Below are 18,251 nucleotides of genomic sequence, written 5' to 3' on the forward strand. Positions count from 1 at the left end.
CCCGAATCGGTACCTAAAAAGCCCGGGATTTTTTCGCGCTCGGCACCAACGGGCATGTGCAGGCATCCCAGTGTGCATGCTCGCTGGCACCAGCACGAGGATCCCACCAGTTCCTTTCTGACCGCTGCACTGAGAGGATCTCCTTTCATGTCCCCGGTCGGTAAAGTGATCTTAGGACTGCCTTTCTTGTTATATATAGCCCATTTGTTATTTTCTTAGTGTAGTTAGTTAGATAGATAGTTGTTAGATAGCTAGTGTAAAAAAAAAAATTGTTGGACTTGCCCTTCGGGGCCCAGTTTTCCTCCATTTTTCCCCTCAGAGACTTTCCTGGGTGGGTTTTTTCCTTGGCGTCTATGGAAAGATGTTGGGGTTTTTTTAAGAGGTGCCACTCCTGTGGGAAGAAGATTACCCCCCCCCCCAACGGCCATTCCCTCTGTCTCCTTTGTTTGGGCGAGGGACATTGTGTGGATTCTTGCTCGCACTGCCTGAGTTTTTCCAAACAAACTCGCAAGAATTGAGCGGCGAGGCTTTTGGCTGTGTTGGTTGAGTCAGCACTTCGTCCTCAAAAGATGGCATCGGCCCTGACGGTACCGATGGGGGAGGCCGCGGCCCCGACGGTCACATCGGCCAATACATCGCCGATCAGGACCGAGATGTCAGTCGAGCGCGGGCGTTCCACAAGGGTCAGTGGACACCCCAGCTAAGAAGCGTCGGGATGACTCGGGGACCCGATCATTTGCACCGAAGAAGGTGAAATCTAAAGAGAAGCGGAAGAAGAGATCGTCCCGCACTCCTTCCCCTTCTCATGACACTCCGACATCGATGTCGACCACTCCACCGAGGAAGATCTTGGCGTCCCCACATCGTAGCCCTTCGGTGTTGAGAGGCAGTGCTTCGCAGCAGTTGTGTCTATCGGCATCGGAGCAAGAGATCGACCTCACTCAGCGTTCCCATTCTTCGGGGTCGAGGCATTGCAATGAGAGCGACTTTGTCTCGGAGGTGGAGGTGTCGGCAGCAATGGAGCTGTTGGAGGTCGGAAGTCGGAGAGAGCTGGAACCGACCATCGTAGCTCGCTGCTTCCCACCGTTTCCACCATGGGAGCAGCGCCAGTGGCCTCCCTATGCCTATCCATACCCGCCGTACCAGTGCTACCCCCCTCAAGAGTTTGCAGACTGGGACCAGCAATCCAAGGCATCCCATATGTCGAGGCTTTCCCAGCATTCTAGGCGGCATCCCTCGGCATCGATGTCCATCCTGCCCGAAAGACACGGTGTGGTGGTGGAGGAAGTCCAGCCTAGGTCATCGATGGCGATCCGGTCACCCGTCAGAGAGTCAACGCTGGTGCTCTCGGAACATTCTTTGAGGAGAGAGTCATCATCGTCGGACTCTGAGGTTGGTACCAACGATCCGGACAGGGCTTTGGAACCTTCACCAGTGTCTCATACCGCTGAGGATCTTCCCATTTCACCATCGGAGGATCTAAAGTTGTATGGGGACCTGGTGAAGAGGATGGCACTCTCCCTCTCTCTCCCGGTGACACAACCGCAACCCGTTGTAGACGACACCGTATTCGACAAAATGCAGCAGGATACATCTACAGCGGTTGCCCTGCCTGTTACGAAGGTCATCTTACAGGCAGTGAAGGAGCCCTGGGCGAAGCCTGCTTCTACGCCTGTGTCATCAAGAAGGTTGGACCACATGTACCGCGTCCAAGAGGCCGGTGCTGAATTTCTCTTCACACATCCAAAGCCCAATTCGGTGGTCGTATCCTCCTTGTCAAAGGCCCGCAAGACGCACTCCTCTCCATCAGACAAAGAGGGAAAGAAGCGGGACAATTTTGGGAGGAAGTTTTACTCTGCTGGGGCGCTGGGAGTAAAGGTATCTAACTGCTGCGTGCATGGCTAGATACCAATACTCAGTGTGGGAACAACTTACCCCCCTCTTTTCTTCCCTGAGTGAGGAGAAGAGGTCTACTGCAAAGAAGTTGCAGAAGGAAGGCTTTGCTGTAGCCAAACAACAACTGGTTGCAGCAAAGCATATGGTGGACATCTCAGCAAGAACCATCACTTCTGCTGTCTGCCTCTGCCACCACTCCTGGCTCAGGTCAACGGCCCTCCAGCAAGACACCAGGGCCTTCGTTGAAGATCTGCCCTTCGAGGGCGAAGGCCTCTTCAGCTCGACCACCGACAATACACTCCAGGAAATGGATAAAAGCATAAAAACTTCCAGGAACCTAGGTGTCCCGGCATCTTCCAGAGCTACAAAACCAAAACAGTGGAACAAACCTTGGTTAAAGAAGCCATATCAAAAGTTCTTCCCGGAACAGCAGTGGAGACCTTGCTCTGCCCAACCTGAGAGTAGGTCCCCATACAGGGGGAACAATAGAAACGGCTACGCTTCTGCACAGACCACCGGCAAGTCCAAGGGGCTCGCCCTCAAAAGCAGGGCCTTTGACTTTCTGGTAGCACGCGTCACCATCTCCACTTCTTCGTCTATCCGCCTCCGCCCATTCCTGTCGGCCTGGGAGTCCATCTCTACGAACAAGTGGGCGCTTTCCAAGGCTACAAAATAGATTTTGCTCAGATTCCGAACCAATCTGTGGTAATCACCACACCCCTTCCCCACCTCTGCTGGTGGAGGTGAGCAACTTCCTACAGAAACACGCCATAGAACGGGTCCCGGTGGAGGCCAGGACGGGAGGCTTCTACTCTCGTTACTTCCTAGTTCCCAAGCGGGACGGAGGTTTGAGACCAACTATGGGCCTTCAGAATCTGAATAAGTTTATTCTGTACCAGAAGTTCAGAATGTCCACTCTGCAAACAATTCTGCCCCTCATCAACCAAGGGGACTGGATGGCAACGCTGGACCTCAAGGATGCCTACTTCCATGTCAGCATCCATCCTGCGTTCCGACGTTTCCTTCAGTTTGCAGTAGGTTCTCAACACTTCCACTTCAAGGCCCTTCCGTTCAGCCTGTCCAGTGCACCTCGGGTGTTCACGAAGATGATGAGCGTTGTGGCTGCCCACCTCCGGCTTCAAGGGATAGTCGTCTTTCCATACATCGATGATTGGCTCCTTGTGGTGGAGCCGAAGGAAAGTTTGTCAAACCATATTGCCACCACTCTTCGTCTTCTTCACACCTTGGGTCTGCAGCTCAATTTGGGGAAATCACACCTTACTCAATCACGGACAGTTCAGTTCATAGGGGCTTTGCTGGATACAAACCGTCATCACGTTTTCCTGCCTTAGCAGAGAGCGATGCACATTATCAACCTTGTCGAACTTCTGCAGAGTCGAAAGTGGGGCATGGTGCAGCAGCTGCAGCGGATGCTGGGGCTGATGGCGGCGACTACAAGCGTGCTGATCTTTGCGAAGCTGAGGATGAGAGGCCTACAACTTTGGTTTCTTCATCAGTTTCGACCGTTAAGGGACTCACCTCAAAAGAGGTTGGTAATTACACCTGTGACACTTCAAACACTGCAGTGGTGGAAATCAAAGGACAGCATTTGTCAGGGAGCTCCCTTCCACCTACCTGTACCAACAGTGACTATCTCAACAGATGCGTCTTTATGGGGTTGGGGGGCCCTTGGCCTTTGAAATTGACTCACTGCCATATAAATTACCTGGAACTGCTGGCAGTTCATTTTGCTCTTCCATCCTTCCGCCCCATGGTGGCGGGGAAGGTTGTTGCTTTGCTTACGGACAATACCACTGTCCGGTGTTACATTAACAGACAGGGAGGGCCAGTTTCTCGACGGCTCTGTGCGCTGGCACTGGAACTGTGGTCGGAGTGCCTGGACCATGACATCTTTGTGAAGGCTGCACATCTCCCAGGGGTGCTCAACCTGCAAGCAGACTCCCTCAGTAGGGGTGCAGCTTCCCCACACGAGTGGGAGATACAGTGGCGCTTCCTTCAACCCATGTTTCAGCTCTGGGGGTATCCTCAGGTGGACGTCTTTGCCACAGCCGAGAACCGGAAGTGTTCTTTGTTCTGCTCCAGAGGGGGATCAGATCCAGAGTCGTTGGGAGATGGTCCGCTGTTCCAATGGGAACGTCGGTTCCTATATCTGTTCCCATCTGTCACTACTGACAAGGGTGGTCAGCAAGATTGCAAGAGAGAGACCATGCTGCATCCTGGTGACTCCGTGGTGGCCTTGGCAGAACTGGTTCCCGATCTTGCTCCAACTGGCGAGGGGGGCCTTCTACCAGTTTCCGGCAGAACCAGATCTTGTCAGCTCAGGATGGTCATGTATTCCATCACAATGTGCCCCACCTGAAGCTGACAGCGTGGTTCATTGACCCTGTGAGTTCTCCAGCAGAGTCCAACATGTTTTCCTGAATAGCAGGAAGCTGTCTACCCGTGCTTCTTATGATAGGAAGTGGCGAAAGTTTCTTCAGTTTTAAGTTGATCCTACAGTTTCGCCCCAGAGGGTGAGACTGCCGGTTATTTTTGAGTTTTTGTTATCTCTGGTGGATGTTGGCCTTGTTTTTCCCTCCATAGCGGCAATATCTGCATTCCATGAACCAGTGGAGGGGCATTCAGTTTTTGCACACCCACATTCTAAGAGATTTTTGAAGGGTTTGCTTAGGCTTCATCCTCCTTCGAGATCACCCCCACAGTTGTGGGATTTGACTCTAGTGTTAGACAGGCTGACTCGGCGTCCTTTTGAGCCAATGGCCACATGCTCGTTACAGCTCCTATCTTGGAAGACTGCTTTTTTGGTAGCCATCACGTCAGCATGCCGTGCAGGGGAGCTCACGGCTATGCGTTGTGACTACCCATATTTAGCTTTTCAGGAGTCTGGAGTGTCCTTAGCTCCTGATACTTCCTTTCTCCCCAAGGTGGTTTCTCAGTTCCACCTTAACTTAGAAGTTTGGTTGCCCAGGTTTTATCCTACACCTTCCTCGGATGAGGAACATAGGTTGCATGCTTTAGATGTTAAGCATGCCTTATTGTTTTATTTGAGTCACTCCAAGAGTTTTTGTAAGGACCAGCATCTTTTTGTTTCTTATGCTGCTCCTAAGTTAGGTTCCAGAATCTCGTCTCAGCGGCTTTCAAAATGGCTCACTGAAACTATTAAATTGTGTTATTTGTTGGCTAAGAAGCCGTTACCTGGGCCTATTTGCGGGGACACTACAAGAGCGATGGCGACATCGGTGGCGTTCCTGAAAGGCGTTTCCCTGACGGACGTTTGCAAGGCTGCCACCTGGTCCTCTCCGCATGCCTTTATGAAGCACTACGCGCTGGACGTGCATGCTCAACAGAGGACTCGTCTGGGAGCTGCGGTGCTGCAAGCTGTTTCTTCTGGTTGACCGTCTTACCGCCTCCAGGTATGTCTTGCTTGCTAATCTCCCATGAGTGTGAAGCACAGAGACCACGAAGAAGACAGGTTGCTTACCTGTAACTGTAGATCTTCAAGTGGTCATCTGTGCATTGACACTACCCGCCCTCCTTCCCCACTGCTGACGGTCTCCCTCCAGTAGGGGCTTCCAGCGGTCAGGAAGGAACTGGTGGGATCCTTGCGCTGGCGAGCATGTGCACTGGGATGCCTGCACATGCCCATTGGTGCTGAGCACGAAAAAATCCCAGGCTTTTTAGGTACCGATTCGGGGATCGGTGCAGGCACTCTATTCCATGAGCGTGAATGCACAGATGACCACTCGAAGATCTACAGTTACAGGTAAGCAACCTGTCTTTTTGTTTTGCCATCAAGTCACAGCCAACTTATGATGACCCTGTAGGATTTTTAGGCAAGAGATATTCAGAGGTAGTTCACCAATGACTACCCCTGTGTACCAACCCTGGTATTTCTTGTTGGTCTCCCATCAAATACTAATCAGAGCTAACCCTGCTTAGCTTCCAAGATCAGCTGCCCTGTAATATATACCAATATTTATTGCATCGGTATATATTACAAAACACGTCAGACATTTATATATAGAAAGTAGATACAGCTGCAGTAACTATACTTGAAAAAGAACAAAGCAGTAGTCAAATTGCACCTTTAAGACCAACTAAGTTTTATTCCGAATGTAAGCTTTCATATGTTTTTAAGCAGACTTCATCAGACAAAACTGGAATGGCAAGCCATCTTCAAATATAGAGAAAATGGGCAGTGAGTTGGTATGTAGAGTCATAGGAATGTTTTTAGCAGATTAAAAGAATCACAAATTGGGGCCTGTGTTTGTTTGGTATTGTTAACTGGGCTGTAACAGCAGTGGAGGGTGATAAAAAGCAGACATGTCGTAGTTGTAGGTTTAAATGGAGAGCATTAGTATCTCAAGAGATTATAACATCATATAGTTTGCCATTAGAAGAAAAGATAGAAAAGATTAAAGTATAGTAGAAGATGGGTTAGTAAATGTAATAAGATAAACAGCCAGTATTCCTATTTGAGTATGTCAATACAAAACCCCAAAATATTCTGGTACACTGTTCTAAAAGAGAAATACATTCTAATTTGCCATTAGAAAAAAGGGTACATTAAAATATAGTGGGAGATGTGTTAGTATATGTAATGAGATAAACATTGGCTCAGAAAATGCTGATTCATCATGCTGATGGATAAAATTACAATGCACAAACAAGGAAAAAGAGATGCTAATCAACTGATTATCCCTGTCAGTGTCACACAACTGAAACAATTCCAAAATCAATGCAGATTACAAATACAGGAAAGTATCTGGGATTTCTCCCCTTTCTTGCTTTTGAAATCCTATCAATTAATTCTATGCCATAAAATCAGACCAAGTTTGAGCCTCCCTGTTACAAAACAGTGTAAAGTCTGTTGTAAATAACATTCCTCTGCTGGAAATAGAATTAATTGCGCCCAAAGCAGAAAATGAAGGGCAGCAAATCGGGGATTTTGACAGTTAATCTGCTTTGTGGGACTCAATATTGATGCTGATGCTGTAGTTCAGAAAGGAAAATTCAGAGGGATTACAGAAACCAGTTAAAGGACTGGCGATATTCTTATTATTAAAATAAAATGTTTAGTCTTCTCTTGTTTCAGCTAAAATCATTGTGATTTTTGTTCTTTTTTAAAATATTTAAATGCTATTCAAAAGTGACATGAAATCACTTTTATATAAAAAACAACAAAACATAAAATATACTGCAAAATGTATGTTAGTCAGTCAATACATTTACAAAGAGCCCCCGTGGTGCAGAGTGGTAAAGCTGCAATACTGCCGTCGGAGCCCTCTGTTCATGACCTAAGCTCAATCCCAGTGAAAGCTGGTTCAGGTAGCCGGCTCCAGGTTGACTCAGCCTTCCATCCTTCTGAGGTTGGTAAAATGAGTTCCTAGCTTGCTAAGGGGAAAGTATAGACGACTAGTGAAGGCAATGGCAAACCACCCCGTAAAAAGTCTGCCGTGAAAATGTTGTGAAAGCAGCGTCATCCCAGAGTTGAAAATGACTGGTGCTTGCACAGGGGACTACCTTTACCTTTTTAGTAATTTAAAATGCATGCAAAGGAGCTATGTCCATGGCTAGTGATAACAAGTATTAAGAACAATAGATATAATTTAACAGTAGTTAACCACAGAAAGTGAATTTTGTTCTTGATGTTAAAAACATTTCTGTAGAACTTCTCAATGGGGGTTTTCTGTGAAAATCTTACATTGTTCTTCAATGAATTTAACTACCCACAGTCAAACATTACTTCTCCTGTATGAAAAAAAAAAAAAATTATGCAATGGATGTTTATCTAATGTGAAAGTTGTCTATTCAGACATCAGGTTGCTCTTGTGTAGCTTGAGTAAAGTTTAATGGGGTTTGTGCAGGAAATCTTCCAGTAAAATCAAACTTACTGCTTCTCAGATAATGTCTAAGAGCTTGTTTGAATGTATTCATTGCACTGGCTCACAATTTTGAGACAGAGGTCTACTTTATGCTGTAAGGCCAATTATTAGATGCCAAAGGAGAAAATATATTATGCATGGGAGAGTCATAAGACAACACAATTAGTGTTTTAATGAAAAATGTGAGAATAGACGATATATTATGTTTCCTCTTAGCCTTTGCTATGAAATGTGAATGGCAAGTTTTGTGTTTGGGAACCTAATCCCAAGAATGTGTGGGCGTGATCTGGACCAAGACTATGCGCATGAGGCGAGGCAATTTAAGTCTTCCTTGTTGATGCTGTTTTCCCAACCTGAAATGGCCCCTGTGGGGGCTTGCGTTTTGAGAGACTTGGCAACCCAGTAGCAGCTGGAAGAGAAGTGGGTGACAGGTAATTGCTCATGGAATGGATACCAGCCCAGCAGGAACTGGATCAGGCCCATGAACATTGGACATCCCTGCTCTATTGGGAAATCATGTGGAATTACTAAGGAAAAGTTTTTAAGTAGCCCTGCATTGTGGGACGTAAGCAGTAGAGTAAGGGGTTGCTATGGAAGGCAGTAAAATATTTCATCATTATAATAATGTTCCCTTATGAAATAGTTTTACATTTAATGAAATCATTTTCATTACTTTTTTTTCATTACTACTTTTCTAGGTGAAAGTTAATATTAATTTCATTCAGTTATCAGCTTAAAGAGAATAGTTAACTTTTAAATCTCGAGATCTCCAAAGGAAATGAAGGTTTCAAAGTGGGTAGAAGATTTTTTTTAATATCCCCTCCCCCATGACAGTCTCAAAAGTACTAATTTTCTCATCTGCACTGTTACAACTATAACAAGGGACCTCCTTCAATTTTATTTTCAGATACGGCAATAACACTCGTAGCTACGTGGTACGAGTTGGAGACTACCACACATTGGTACCCGAGGAATATGAGGAAGAACTTGGAGTGCAAGAGATTGTACTGCATAAGGAATATAGGCCTGATAGCAGTGACTATGATATTGCACTAGTGAGGCTGCAAGGACCGGAGGAACAGTGTGCTAGGTTCAGCACTCATGTCTTGCCTGCCTGCTTGCCACTCAGGCGAGAGAGACCACAGAAAACAGCACCAAATTGCTATATCACTGGTTGGGGTGACACAGGTAAGATTTGCTTTCACAAGCAGAGAGCCAGACTTCCTTACCAAAATGATTTAGACTACTAAACTAAGCCACAATTAATGATCTAACTAATTGTACAGCTCATGTACTACTAAAGCTTGATTATTATATCAGTTACTGTAGAGAATTTTTATTTTGGATTTATGTGTATGTATAAGTACTTTCCTGTGAATTTTAGAATGTTACAAAAACTTGACCTTCTACTGGTGGCCAGAGAGGGTATATGAAAAAGGTTAGATGAAGGGAAAGCATGGCCAGCTCCATATCTTCTTTATAATATAGAGGACAATTTCTAATCTACTGTTCATCTTCCTTAGTGCTGAGCAAATTACCTTATCTTTGTTAATGACTTCTCTCCCTCATTGAGTTCAAAATTAAAAATCTTAAGGTTCATGGAATCAGCAGCAGTTCTCTGGCATTTTTTCATTGTCACACTGTCTATACTAAAGAAGATATTGGATTTATATCCCATCCTATACTCTGAATCTCAGAGTCTCAGAGCAGTCACAATCTCATTTACCTCCCCCCTCCCACCCACAACAGACACCCTTGTGAGGTAGGTGGGGCTGAGAGAGCTCTTGCAGCAGCTGCCCTTTCAAGGGCTCCTACAAGAGCTATGGCTGACCCACAGCCATTCCAGCAGGTGCAAGTGGAGGAGTGGGGAATCAAACCCGGTTCTTCCAGATAAGAGTCCACACACAACCACTAAACTGGCTTTCATACCAAACTGGCTCTCCAAACATGACCTTTTACTGTTGTTGGTTATTATAGTAGAAGTTGGTTAGTAGTAGTAGCAGCAGCATTTAAAATACGAAATAATGTTTTGGAAATATATCATTGCTACAAGGCTGCTGCTTTCTCTTTTTATCTAAATTACATGGACTTGGATCAAAATTTGTCTTCTGCCTTGAACAGGGCACTTCCGTGGCTAATTTTTAACAATTCTACCATTCCATTAGAGGCCATTATAGCACTCTATACTATATTAGAGGTTCTTCAAACCACTAGGAACAGCATTTTAGGGAGCACTGTGGGCTTGCAGTACAAAGGAGGAAGTAGGCAAGATCTATTCCTGAGGAAGTAGGCAAGATCTATTCCTGATTGTAATTTCAATCCAACTCAAGATGCACATGGTGATAATGCCAGAAGCATAGTAAGCGTAGCATCTCACACACCTACAGTATCAAAATGGAAAATGAAAATTAATCACAGTTTTGTCAGTGTGAGTTGCAGGTATAGCTAAAGCATTTCACCTCTGGAGATAGTTGAATTGTTTCTTTACACAATTTTGGGAAGTACTTTTAGTTTCTGCCTTTCCTTGTAATTTACAGAGCCACTCTTCGACAAGAGTTTGAGAATGCAGCACTTTGACAACACTGATTTTTAAAATCAGTGACTGATTGTGTTCCTGAGAGGTTATTAAATTATTGTGTCTGGAAAAGCACAGTAATATCAGGGAGGCTGATTTCTTTTAAAGTTCCCTTTGGATACTATTTTTTCTTGTATTTTGTAATTAATGCTTGTCTCCCTTACTTCATTGGTTCTTGAACTTGCTCACTTATGAGCAAATCTATCTTTTTTGTGTTTTCTCTTGCATTCAGTGTTCAGCATGCTTTTAAAATCTGGGATAAGACATGGGCTATCTTTGTTATACAAACTAGCCACTGGCAAAATTACATTATCAGAACAGAGGCTTGGCTTAATGTAGTACTTTGGCATAGCTTACAGGGGTGTCTAATTCATTTGTTAGGAAGGCCGGATCTGACACAAGTGGGATTTTGTGGGCCCAGGCCATGTGTGTCATAAACTGTAATGTGAGATAATGGAGATATAAGTTTTATAAAGGGCACAGACAAACACAAAGATATTATGCTTTAAATTAAAATACAAACATGCTTAAAACTTTTGCAATATTTTGTTTAAAATGGAAAGGTTGGGGGTATAGTGGGATTTGGCAATGAATTTTTAAAAATAAAAAATCAAGAAAAAGCACAAGGATCATAGCAGAAACTAAAAATATAAAATGCTCTGAGCCTGGAAAAACATGAAAAGTGGGGGAATAGTGGAATATGGCAATCCAAATTTCAAACTAAAACTTCAAGGAAAAACACAGGCATCACAACAGAAATTAAAAATATAAAATGTTCTGAACCTGGGAAAACAACAAAGTGGCATTGCAAGTTTCTTTCCTCCCGTCTGTTCTGATTGGCAATGGCTCTCCAGTGTAATATCTCCTTTTGGCTATGGGTTCCCAGGTTACAGTACTCACTAGGCACTAGTTCTCAGGTCCATTGAGCAGACAACTGACTCAAAGCATCAACCCTTTATTTGCAAGGACACAACTCCAAGAAGCATGGGCTTCAGCTGGCCATAGAAACACTGAAAAGTGAAACTGATCTCCACTCCATTGAAACACATTGCAGCATAAAGACAGGTGCAAGGAAAACATGGAATGGATTTTCTATAAAGTTCTCTGGGTCCTGACTCTCGGGTCACAGAGACCTTAATGGAAATTCACTGCATTTTCTTTGCAGATTTGCTTCCTGCTGCAGCCAACAAAGACAAGGCAGAAAGAGCAGGGAACTTTGTCAGCCTTGGAGCTTCGAAGGGGAAAAACAAGAGACAGAGGAGAGCCTCACAGGCCTGATTGGTGGGCTGATTCTGGCCCACAGGCTGGGCGTTTGACACCCATGGCTTAGAACTTCCTACTCTAAAAGAATAGTTGAGAACTTATACATTTTTGTTAAATATGGCAAAGGATATTAAGAGATTTAAAATCTTGCCACTTTTCAAGGAAATACCAATCTTAAACTTATTCAGATGAGCTGCTGCATTGCTTTGACAGAGAACTTTATGCTTTTTACTTTCCAAAATACTATTATGGTCACCATCCTAGAGACTTGAGCATAAGCCTCATGGAGCACAATAGTTTACGTTTGGGTAAATGTTAGATGGGGAAATCTGAACATCTACATATTTAATGTGTCAACTCATGGAAAAGTAAGAGAATTGGGTCAAAAAAAATATAGAATCCTACCCTTCTTTAAAAACAAAAAAAACCTTGTACAGAATTAGGGAAGGAAACAAAAACTTTGGTCCAGGACCAGTTAGAAAATACCAGGGTTACTTTAAGAACTTATTCTGTAGCAGTAGAAAATAGTCCAGTAGCACTTTAAAGACTAAAAGACTATGTAGTAGTTACTGCTCATTTCTTCAGATACAAAGTGCTACAGGACTCTTAACTCTCTTCTACTACTGTAGACAAACATGGCTACACATCTTGATATAACATATTCTGTAGTATTACAGGAAACAAAGCTAGTGGAATGATTGTGGATGTACTTTACAAAGTGATGTATCATTTTAAATACTAATAGCATCACAGGATTTAAATTGCAGGTCTATGTTCTATATTCATGATAATTCTGTTTCCCCCCTTCCAGGAAGGTCTTATTCAAGAACATTGCAACAAGCTGCTATTCCCCTGCTTCCCAAGAGGATCTGTGAAGAAAGGTATCGGACACGGTTCACAGGGAGGATGCTATGTGGTGGTAACCTTCAGGAGCAAAAACGTGTGGACAGTTGCCAGGGAGACAGTGGTGGACCATTGATATGTGAACGCCCAGGAGAAAGCTGGGTTGTATATGGGGTAACCTCCTGGGGTTATGGCTGTGGAGTCAAGGACTCTCCAGGTGTCTATACCAAAGTTTCTTCTTTTGTACCCTGGATACGAAGTGTGACCAAACTATGATCACCCCCCAGCCTGTGTCAGTGGGGGGTACTTTTATTGCATGTGCACTCCTTTTTGAAAATTAATACAAGTCACCACAACGTAATGCTGACCTGTGTCAGTTACATTGAAAAGGGGGCAGAGAAGTGATTTTACTTCTCTTTAGGGACTTTCTATAGAAGAAGCTACCAAATAGCATAGAACAGTCGCACAAATTGGTTTTGCACACAACATAAATGATATTTTCATGTCTGCATGGTGAGGTAATAGACAAACTTCCATGAGCAACTGTCCTGTTTTTGTACAACTGTAAAATGGACCTGCCACTTTATTGCATAGGTAACATTAATTGTACTGGAATGAAATGTAAAACATTCATGGGCCCAGTATTTTCATTTTGAACACATAAGCTGTGATATTTGTCATTGTTTAGTGGGACTCCCCTGTAGGCTTCATATGTATTTACCAAACTTCTAAAAAGTCAATTTTTTAACACAGCAATTGAGACCCAATGTGTGTTGTCTTCAGGCACACTCCACTCCACATGGATTGCAATTCATGAAGCCTGAAGAGCAAGTAATTTTTTTGTCCTCAGATAGGTACTGATCCTTATCACTTCACTACATTAGTTTTAAAATTGTTCCCACTGAATTTTGAAAAGTATTTTTGCTTTGGCAGGAAAGTAAGTGGTAGTTTCATGTCAGTATGTTCTCTATGTAGATGCAATGAGCAACCTATGCTGTCTTTTTACTCATTCTAGTTGCAGTGTTGGCTGTTGGAATCATGTACGCATCTGTATATTCAGTGGTCAGTGTTTCGGCATGTACTTTATCAGATTTGTAGCAATGATTATACCTCAGCATAAAAATCCCCCACCCCTAAAAAACCTTTCTAAAAAGTTAAAGAGTATTCTCCTATGGCAGAGTCACCCCTAATATCAATCATGCAAAATTGGTGCTAAACATAGAATATTTTCATACAGTATTTATAATTTCTGTAAGGTTGCACTGTTTAAATAAATGGGTTTTTACTTTGTGAGACAAATTAACTGATTCAGTGCTGTTTTCAAAGTTACTATTTAAAAGATTATTAAACCCTTCTTGTAGAAAGATGATTATCAAGGTAACATTTAACTTTGCAATACTATCCTGTCTTAAGAGTAGAGCTGTTTGTTTCAGGTCTTAGTTTGGAGCCCTTTCTGAAATTTACAAATGCTAGACTTTGTTAGCTCTCCTGAAGGGCAGGTAAGTTCATTTCTGTATGAATGTGAATGTAACATTTACTTAAACCTCATTCGTATGGCATGCTACTGCTTTACAATAGAATTGTTCCATTTTATATTTTGCTGAATAAAGCCATATAATGTAACCATATAAAAGCTGTTTTCATGCTTAATTGAAATTCATGGTCTGTTTCATGAAGAAACGTTTATAGCTAGCAGGCAAAATGTACATAACATACTTAGAACTTAAAAGTATGTCAGTTTTGATAGCACTCCACTAGATGCACTATTACAAGCTGATCATATCCTTGTTTACTGTAACTGGATTCACTGCTAGGAAATATGCAGTTACTGCTACACTTGGTAGCATCATTCACTAACCTCTGTGGGCACAGAGTAGTTATTATACTGTACCTTTCAATTCATTTTTATAAACTGAGTGAAGCCCATCATAAAGCCAGGGACCATTTCCAGATTAACAAAGTATACTTTCCTGTATTTCCTCCAGTTAAAGTACTATTCCACCCTCTAGTGGATATAGGGTCTTTATGCAGTGCATCTGTCTCTAGAAGCTAAAGCCAGCAGCACACTGCAAGCTCTCCCTTTCAACATTATCTACCCATCTGAGACACACAACAGCAGCAGTTCATTTTCAGTGCATTAAATAAAGGGCCAGCTTTTTGTTTTAGCATGCTAGTCCTGTCTGTAAAAATGTGGACTCCTAAAGCAGCGAAGATCTATATAGCCGTTTTGTCTTCTGCTGGATTCACTATTGATCATTGATACCCTTTGTACTTCACAATAGTGTAACACAGGAGACAGCAAAAACTGAATTTAATGTGCACTAATTTCAGACATCCATTGCAGGTTTGTATCAAGTTTCATAAAAAGTTCTGAAGTCCTCATGTGTGCTAGGTTGTGTGTAAAGCCATCAAGGCACGGCCAATTTATGGCAACCCAATGGGTTTTCAAGGCAAGTGATGTTCAGAAATTGTTTGCCATTACTTGCCTCTGTGCCATACAATCCTGGACCTCCTTGGTGGTCTCCCATCTGAACACTGACCATGGCCAACCCTGCTTATCTTTTAAGATCAGGCTACCCCTGGGCACTAGATCAGCTGTGTTCAACTAATCTAACCTTTGGGAGTGAGCAGGCTAAACACAAATATCAGCTATAATGTTCAGCCCAACTATTCATTATAGCTTTCTGTAAAATAATCACAAAGCTGAACAAAAGGTCTTTTTATTTCATTTAAATATACAAAGATCATGGTACAAATTATGCAACCATAAACGTAAACTGGTACTTATGTCCCACCAATTATCCCATAGGAGTAAGATAAGAGCTCAGTCGCTAAGTAGCTATGAGTTAAGAACAAGTTGCAATGTTTACAAAGTGCAAATACTTATGGCTTTATATATTTACAGTTAACATTACTACTCAAGGATTTCGATAGGCCTCAAATATTTATAGTGGCCAGAGAAGACTCAACATGTTCAAATGAACCCTAACACATACATACATGCATGCTGATGCATTAAATCTTGTCCAGTACGAATCTTTAAATGTAGAGCTGCAGACACATCATCCTTGCAAAAAAGGAAAGAAAAAAATAAATTAAGTTCCACAAAATTCAGCATTGCAGCTGATGGACTTAGGGGTCTACATAATCAAAGGGAAAGTGTTTGGCTTAAGTAGTATCCTGATTTAGAAACAGTAGAGGCATTCAGATCAACTTTGATATTTTTACACAAGCACTGTTAATAACACTGACCTTCAAGGACTAAGCTCATGCCCAAATAATTCAGCCTTAATATAATGCTTAACAAACATTTGAAACATTGCCATATAGTAGCTTTCAGGTTGTTTGTACCAAGAAAATATCAAAAGCATTAATTTTGACTCCATTTAGAGAAGCCCAGTTTAGCTTTCACTGCTGAAAAAATAAGGCTCTGATGCAATTAAAGAATGACCACACATTGCAGCAGCATCAACAAATCATTTGTAGACCACAAGGTCTCTCTCTCCAAGATATGCTCCATATGGAGCAGAGGTCCATCAGTGGCTATCAGCCACATCATATTGTTGAAACTCTGTCTGGGGCAGTGATGCTCTGTATTTTTGGTGCTGAGAGCAAAAGTGGGAGGGCTTCTAGTGTCCTAGCCCCACTGATGGCACCTGGGTTTTTTTGACCACTGTGTGACAGAGTGTTGGACTGGATGGGCCATTGGCCAGACCCAACATGGCTTCTCTTATGTTCTAATGTCCTATACTGAGATTTTCATGATCCTGGTATTGTTGCCCATTAAACAGGCACTTTTGTTAACAGATGCTAAATTTCTGGTGCATGTATATTATCTGAAGCCTTTTTATTCTAACTTTTCCTACAAGGAGCTTAAGGAACTATTCATATATCTATCTCTTCCATTTTATCCAGCCTTGTAAGGACTGAACAAGGGTGACTGGTTCAACATTACCAAGTTATTGGTATATGTGATCTGAACACAGAAGGCCTAGTAACACACCAATACACACTAGTACTCCAGCCACTTTCTTAACCTAATCTCAGAAAATGATGAAGGCTTAGAAAGATTGCGTTTGACAATATGCAGAGTATACTATTTGTTTTTGAATTCACTTTCAAATTCTCAGTTATCTAGCCAGCCCAATCTACCACAAAAGTAATGAGAAAAGACAACAGTCTGAACTCCTTTAAGAAAAACCAGGACAACAACTCTTCAGTGTAGCCCTACAGGTTGTTTATTCAGTCCCTTTCTCTCCCCCGCCCCTAATTAACTTTGCCAGTACATCTGTGACTTGCCCAAGTCAGAGACTCGCCCCAATTGAATGGTGGGAGCTTTGCCAAGAGGCAAGACGCTGGTTGCTCTACCATGAGTAGGAAGGGATGCTGCCACGGTGGCAGGTCCCATGGAAGCATGGAGATAGGTGAACCAAAAAAGGCGCGCGCGCCAAAAACTAACATTTTGCGCCCGCCCCCATATCACCACGATCAATCACCACGATCACGTGACTATGAGTCGTCCAAAACTAGGCACAGGCGTCCCTGCCAAGTTCCTCCCCACTCCGGTCGTTCCAATCCGGCTCCTACCTGCGGCCGCGTTTACTTCTTCTGGGCCGCAGCTTCCTTTGTTTCCAAACGACCTCACTGCTTCCTGTGAAGAAAAAAAAAATCAGCTTTAGCGCGTCACCATCGCAGGTTACCTTCTTCAGCCTTCTAACAGGATTTGTTCTCCCTCAATATGTCGCCTTCACACACCAGAACAAGACACGCATGCGCGACAGCTATGCCTTGCGCCTCCCTGTCGGAGATTACGGCAACGCGACTTTAAAGGCGCCAAGAAACCTATTATTGCGTCTTTCAAAATAAAGCATTTTCCCGAGAAACCAGATATAGACCCCCTCCCCACGACTATTCCGCCTTCAACGAATAATGCACACAGAGCAAACGGTGATTACTCACAAGCACAACAATTTAACCCTCCCCAATCAGCTACAGAGAAAAGAGAACGAGCAGCGCCTCGCGTGTGTTTTTATACGGTAAGCTGGACCTGCCCCCTTTTTGCGTAAAGCCGTAGAGGAGGCCGCTCGATGCGTAAGAGGAGGCGGAGCTATGGAGTCGTTGGAGGTGCGCGCCTTTCTCGGCGAGGCGGAGCTCCCTTGGTTCAGTAAAACTTGTTGTCGCCAATTAGTAATAGTACAATAAAGTAGGAGTAGTAGCACCTTTAAGACCAGCAGAGTTTTTATTCAGCATTTAAGCTTCCGTATGCAAGTATACTTCTTCAGACGAGGGAATGGGATACAGTGAGCAGAATGTATATATAGCTGGTGGGCTGTGGTTAAGAATGCAAAGTGATACAAAAGTTAGGGTCAAATGGCAAAATGTTATTCCACTCCCTTGTGTAATTCCAGAAATTATAGTTGCAGGTCTTAATATGACTACAGTTGAGAACTTAAACCCTTCAAAATGCTTCCAGAGCTAAAATGCAAAACATCAAGAATTAGCTGCAAAGGAAGTTTTAAAAATTTATTTGGAACATTCTCTGAAACGTTAGAACAAATTTTGAGTCCAGTTGCTAACTACAACTTAGTCTGACCACTTGGTGGCGCTTTTGATTTATAACTTTTACAGTATTTAAGGAGAAAGTTAAAAAAAAGATTCTGCAATTCAGTCCTTACTGGCTGCAGAAGAGCACAATAAAGCAAATGATAAAATCCATCAAAAATGAGAACAAATTAGCAATATATGCAGAACTGGTGGTCAGATGTTTC

At 43.1% G+C, this 18,251-nt stretch overlaps 1 protein-coding gene, 1 long non-coding RNA gene and 1 other non-coding gene across 3 annotated transcripts in view; 1 reads left to right on the forward strand and 2 right to left on the reverse strand.

Annotated features, from left to right (window-relative positions):
- The window catches only part of PRSS12 (serine protease 12), an 84,616-nt gene extending 71,828 nt beyond the window's left edge, over window positions 1–12,788 (forward strand). Inside the window, exons 12-13 of the mRNA XM_060246863.1 lie at window positions 8,710–8,990; window positions 12,452–12,788. Coding sequence (XP_060102846.1) covers window positions 8,710–8,990; window positions 12,452–12,759 — 589 coding nt within the window. The 3' untranslated portion in view covers window positions 12,760–12,788. The remainder of the gene's footprint in view (window positions 1–8,709; window positions 8,991–12,451) is intronic.
- Window positions 12,789–15,187: 2,399 nt separating this feature from the next.
- LOC132577245 (uncharacterized) lies at window positions 15,188–17,494 on the reverse strand. Its single transcript, XR_009555814.1, has 3 exons — window positions 17,443–17,494; window positions 17,071–17,134; window positions 15,188–15,550 (listed from the first exon to the last, which is right to left on the reverse strand). It is a non-coding gene; the product is annotated as an uncharacterized LOC132577245 (long non-coding RNA).
- Window positions 16,770–16,903, reverse strand: LOC132577693 (small nucleolar RNA SNORA24). Its single transcript, XR_009555847.1, has one exon. It is a non-coding gene; the product is annotated as a small nucleolar RNA SNORA24 (small nucleolar RNA).
- Window positions 17,495–18,251: the final 757 nt, after the last annotated feature.

This window comes from Heteronotia binoei, chromosome 9 (genome assembly GCF_032191835.1).
Source record: "Heteronotia binoei isolate CCM8104 ecotype False Entrance Well chromosome 9, APGP_CSIRO_Hbin_v1, whole genome shotgun sequence".
In the NCBI taxonomy this organism is placed as follows: Eukaryota; Metazoa; Chordata; class Lepidosauria; order Squamata; family Gekkonidae; genus Heteronotia; species Heteronotia binoei.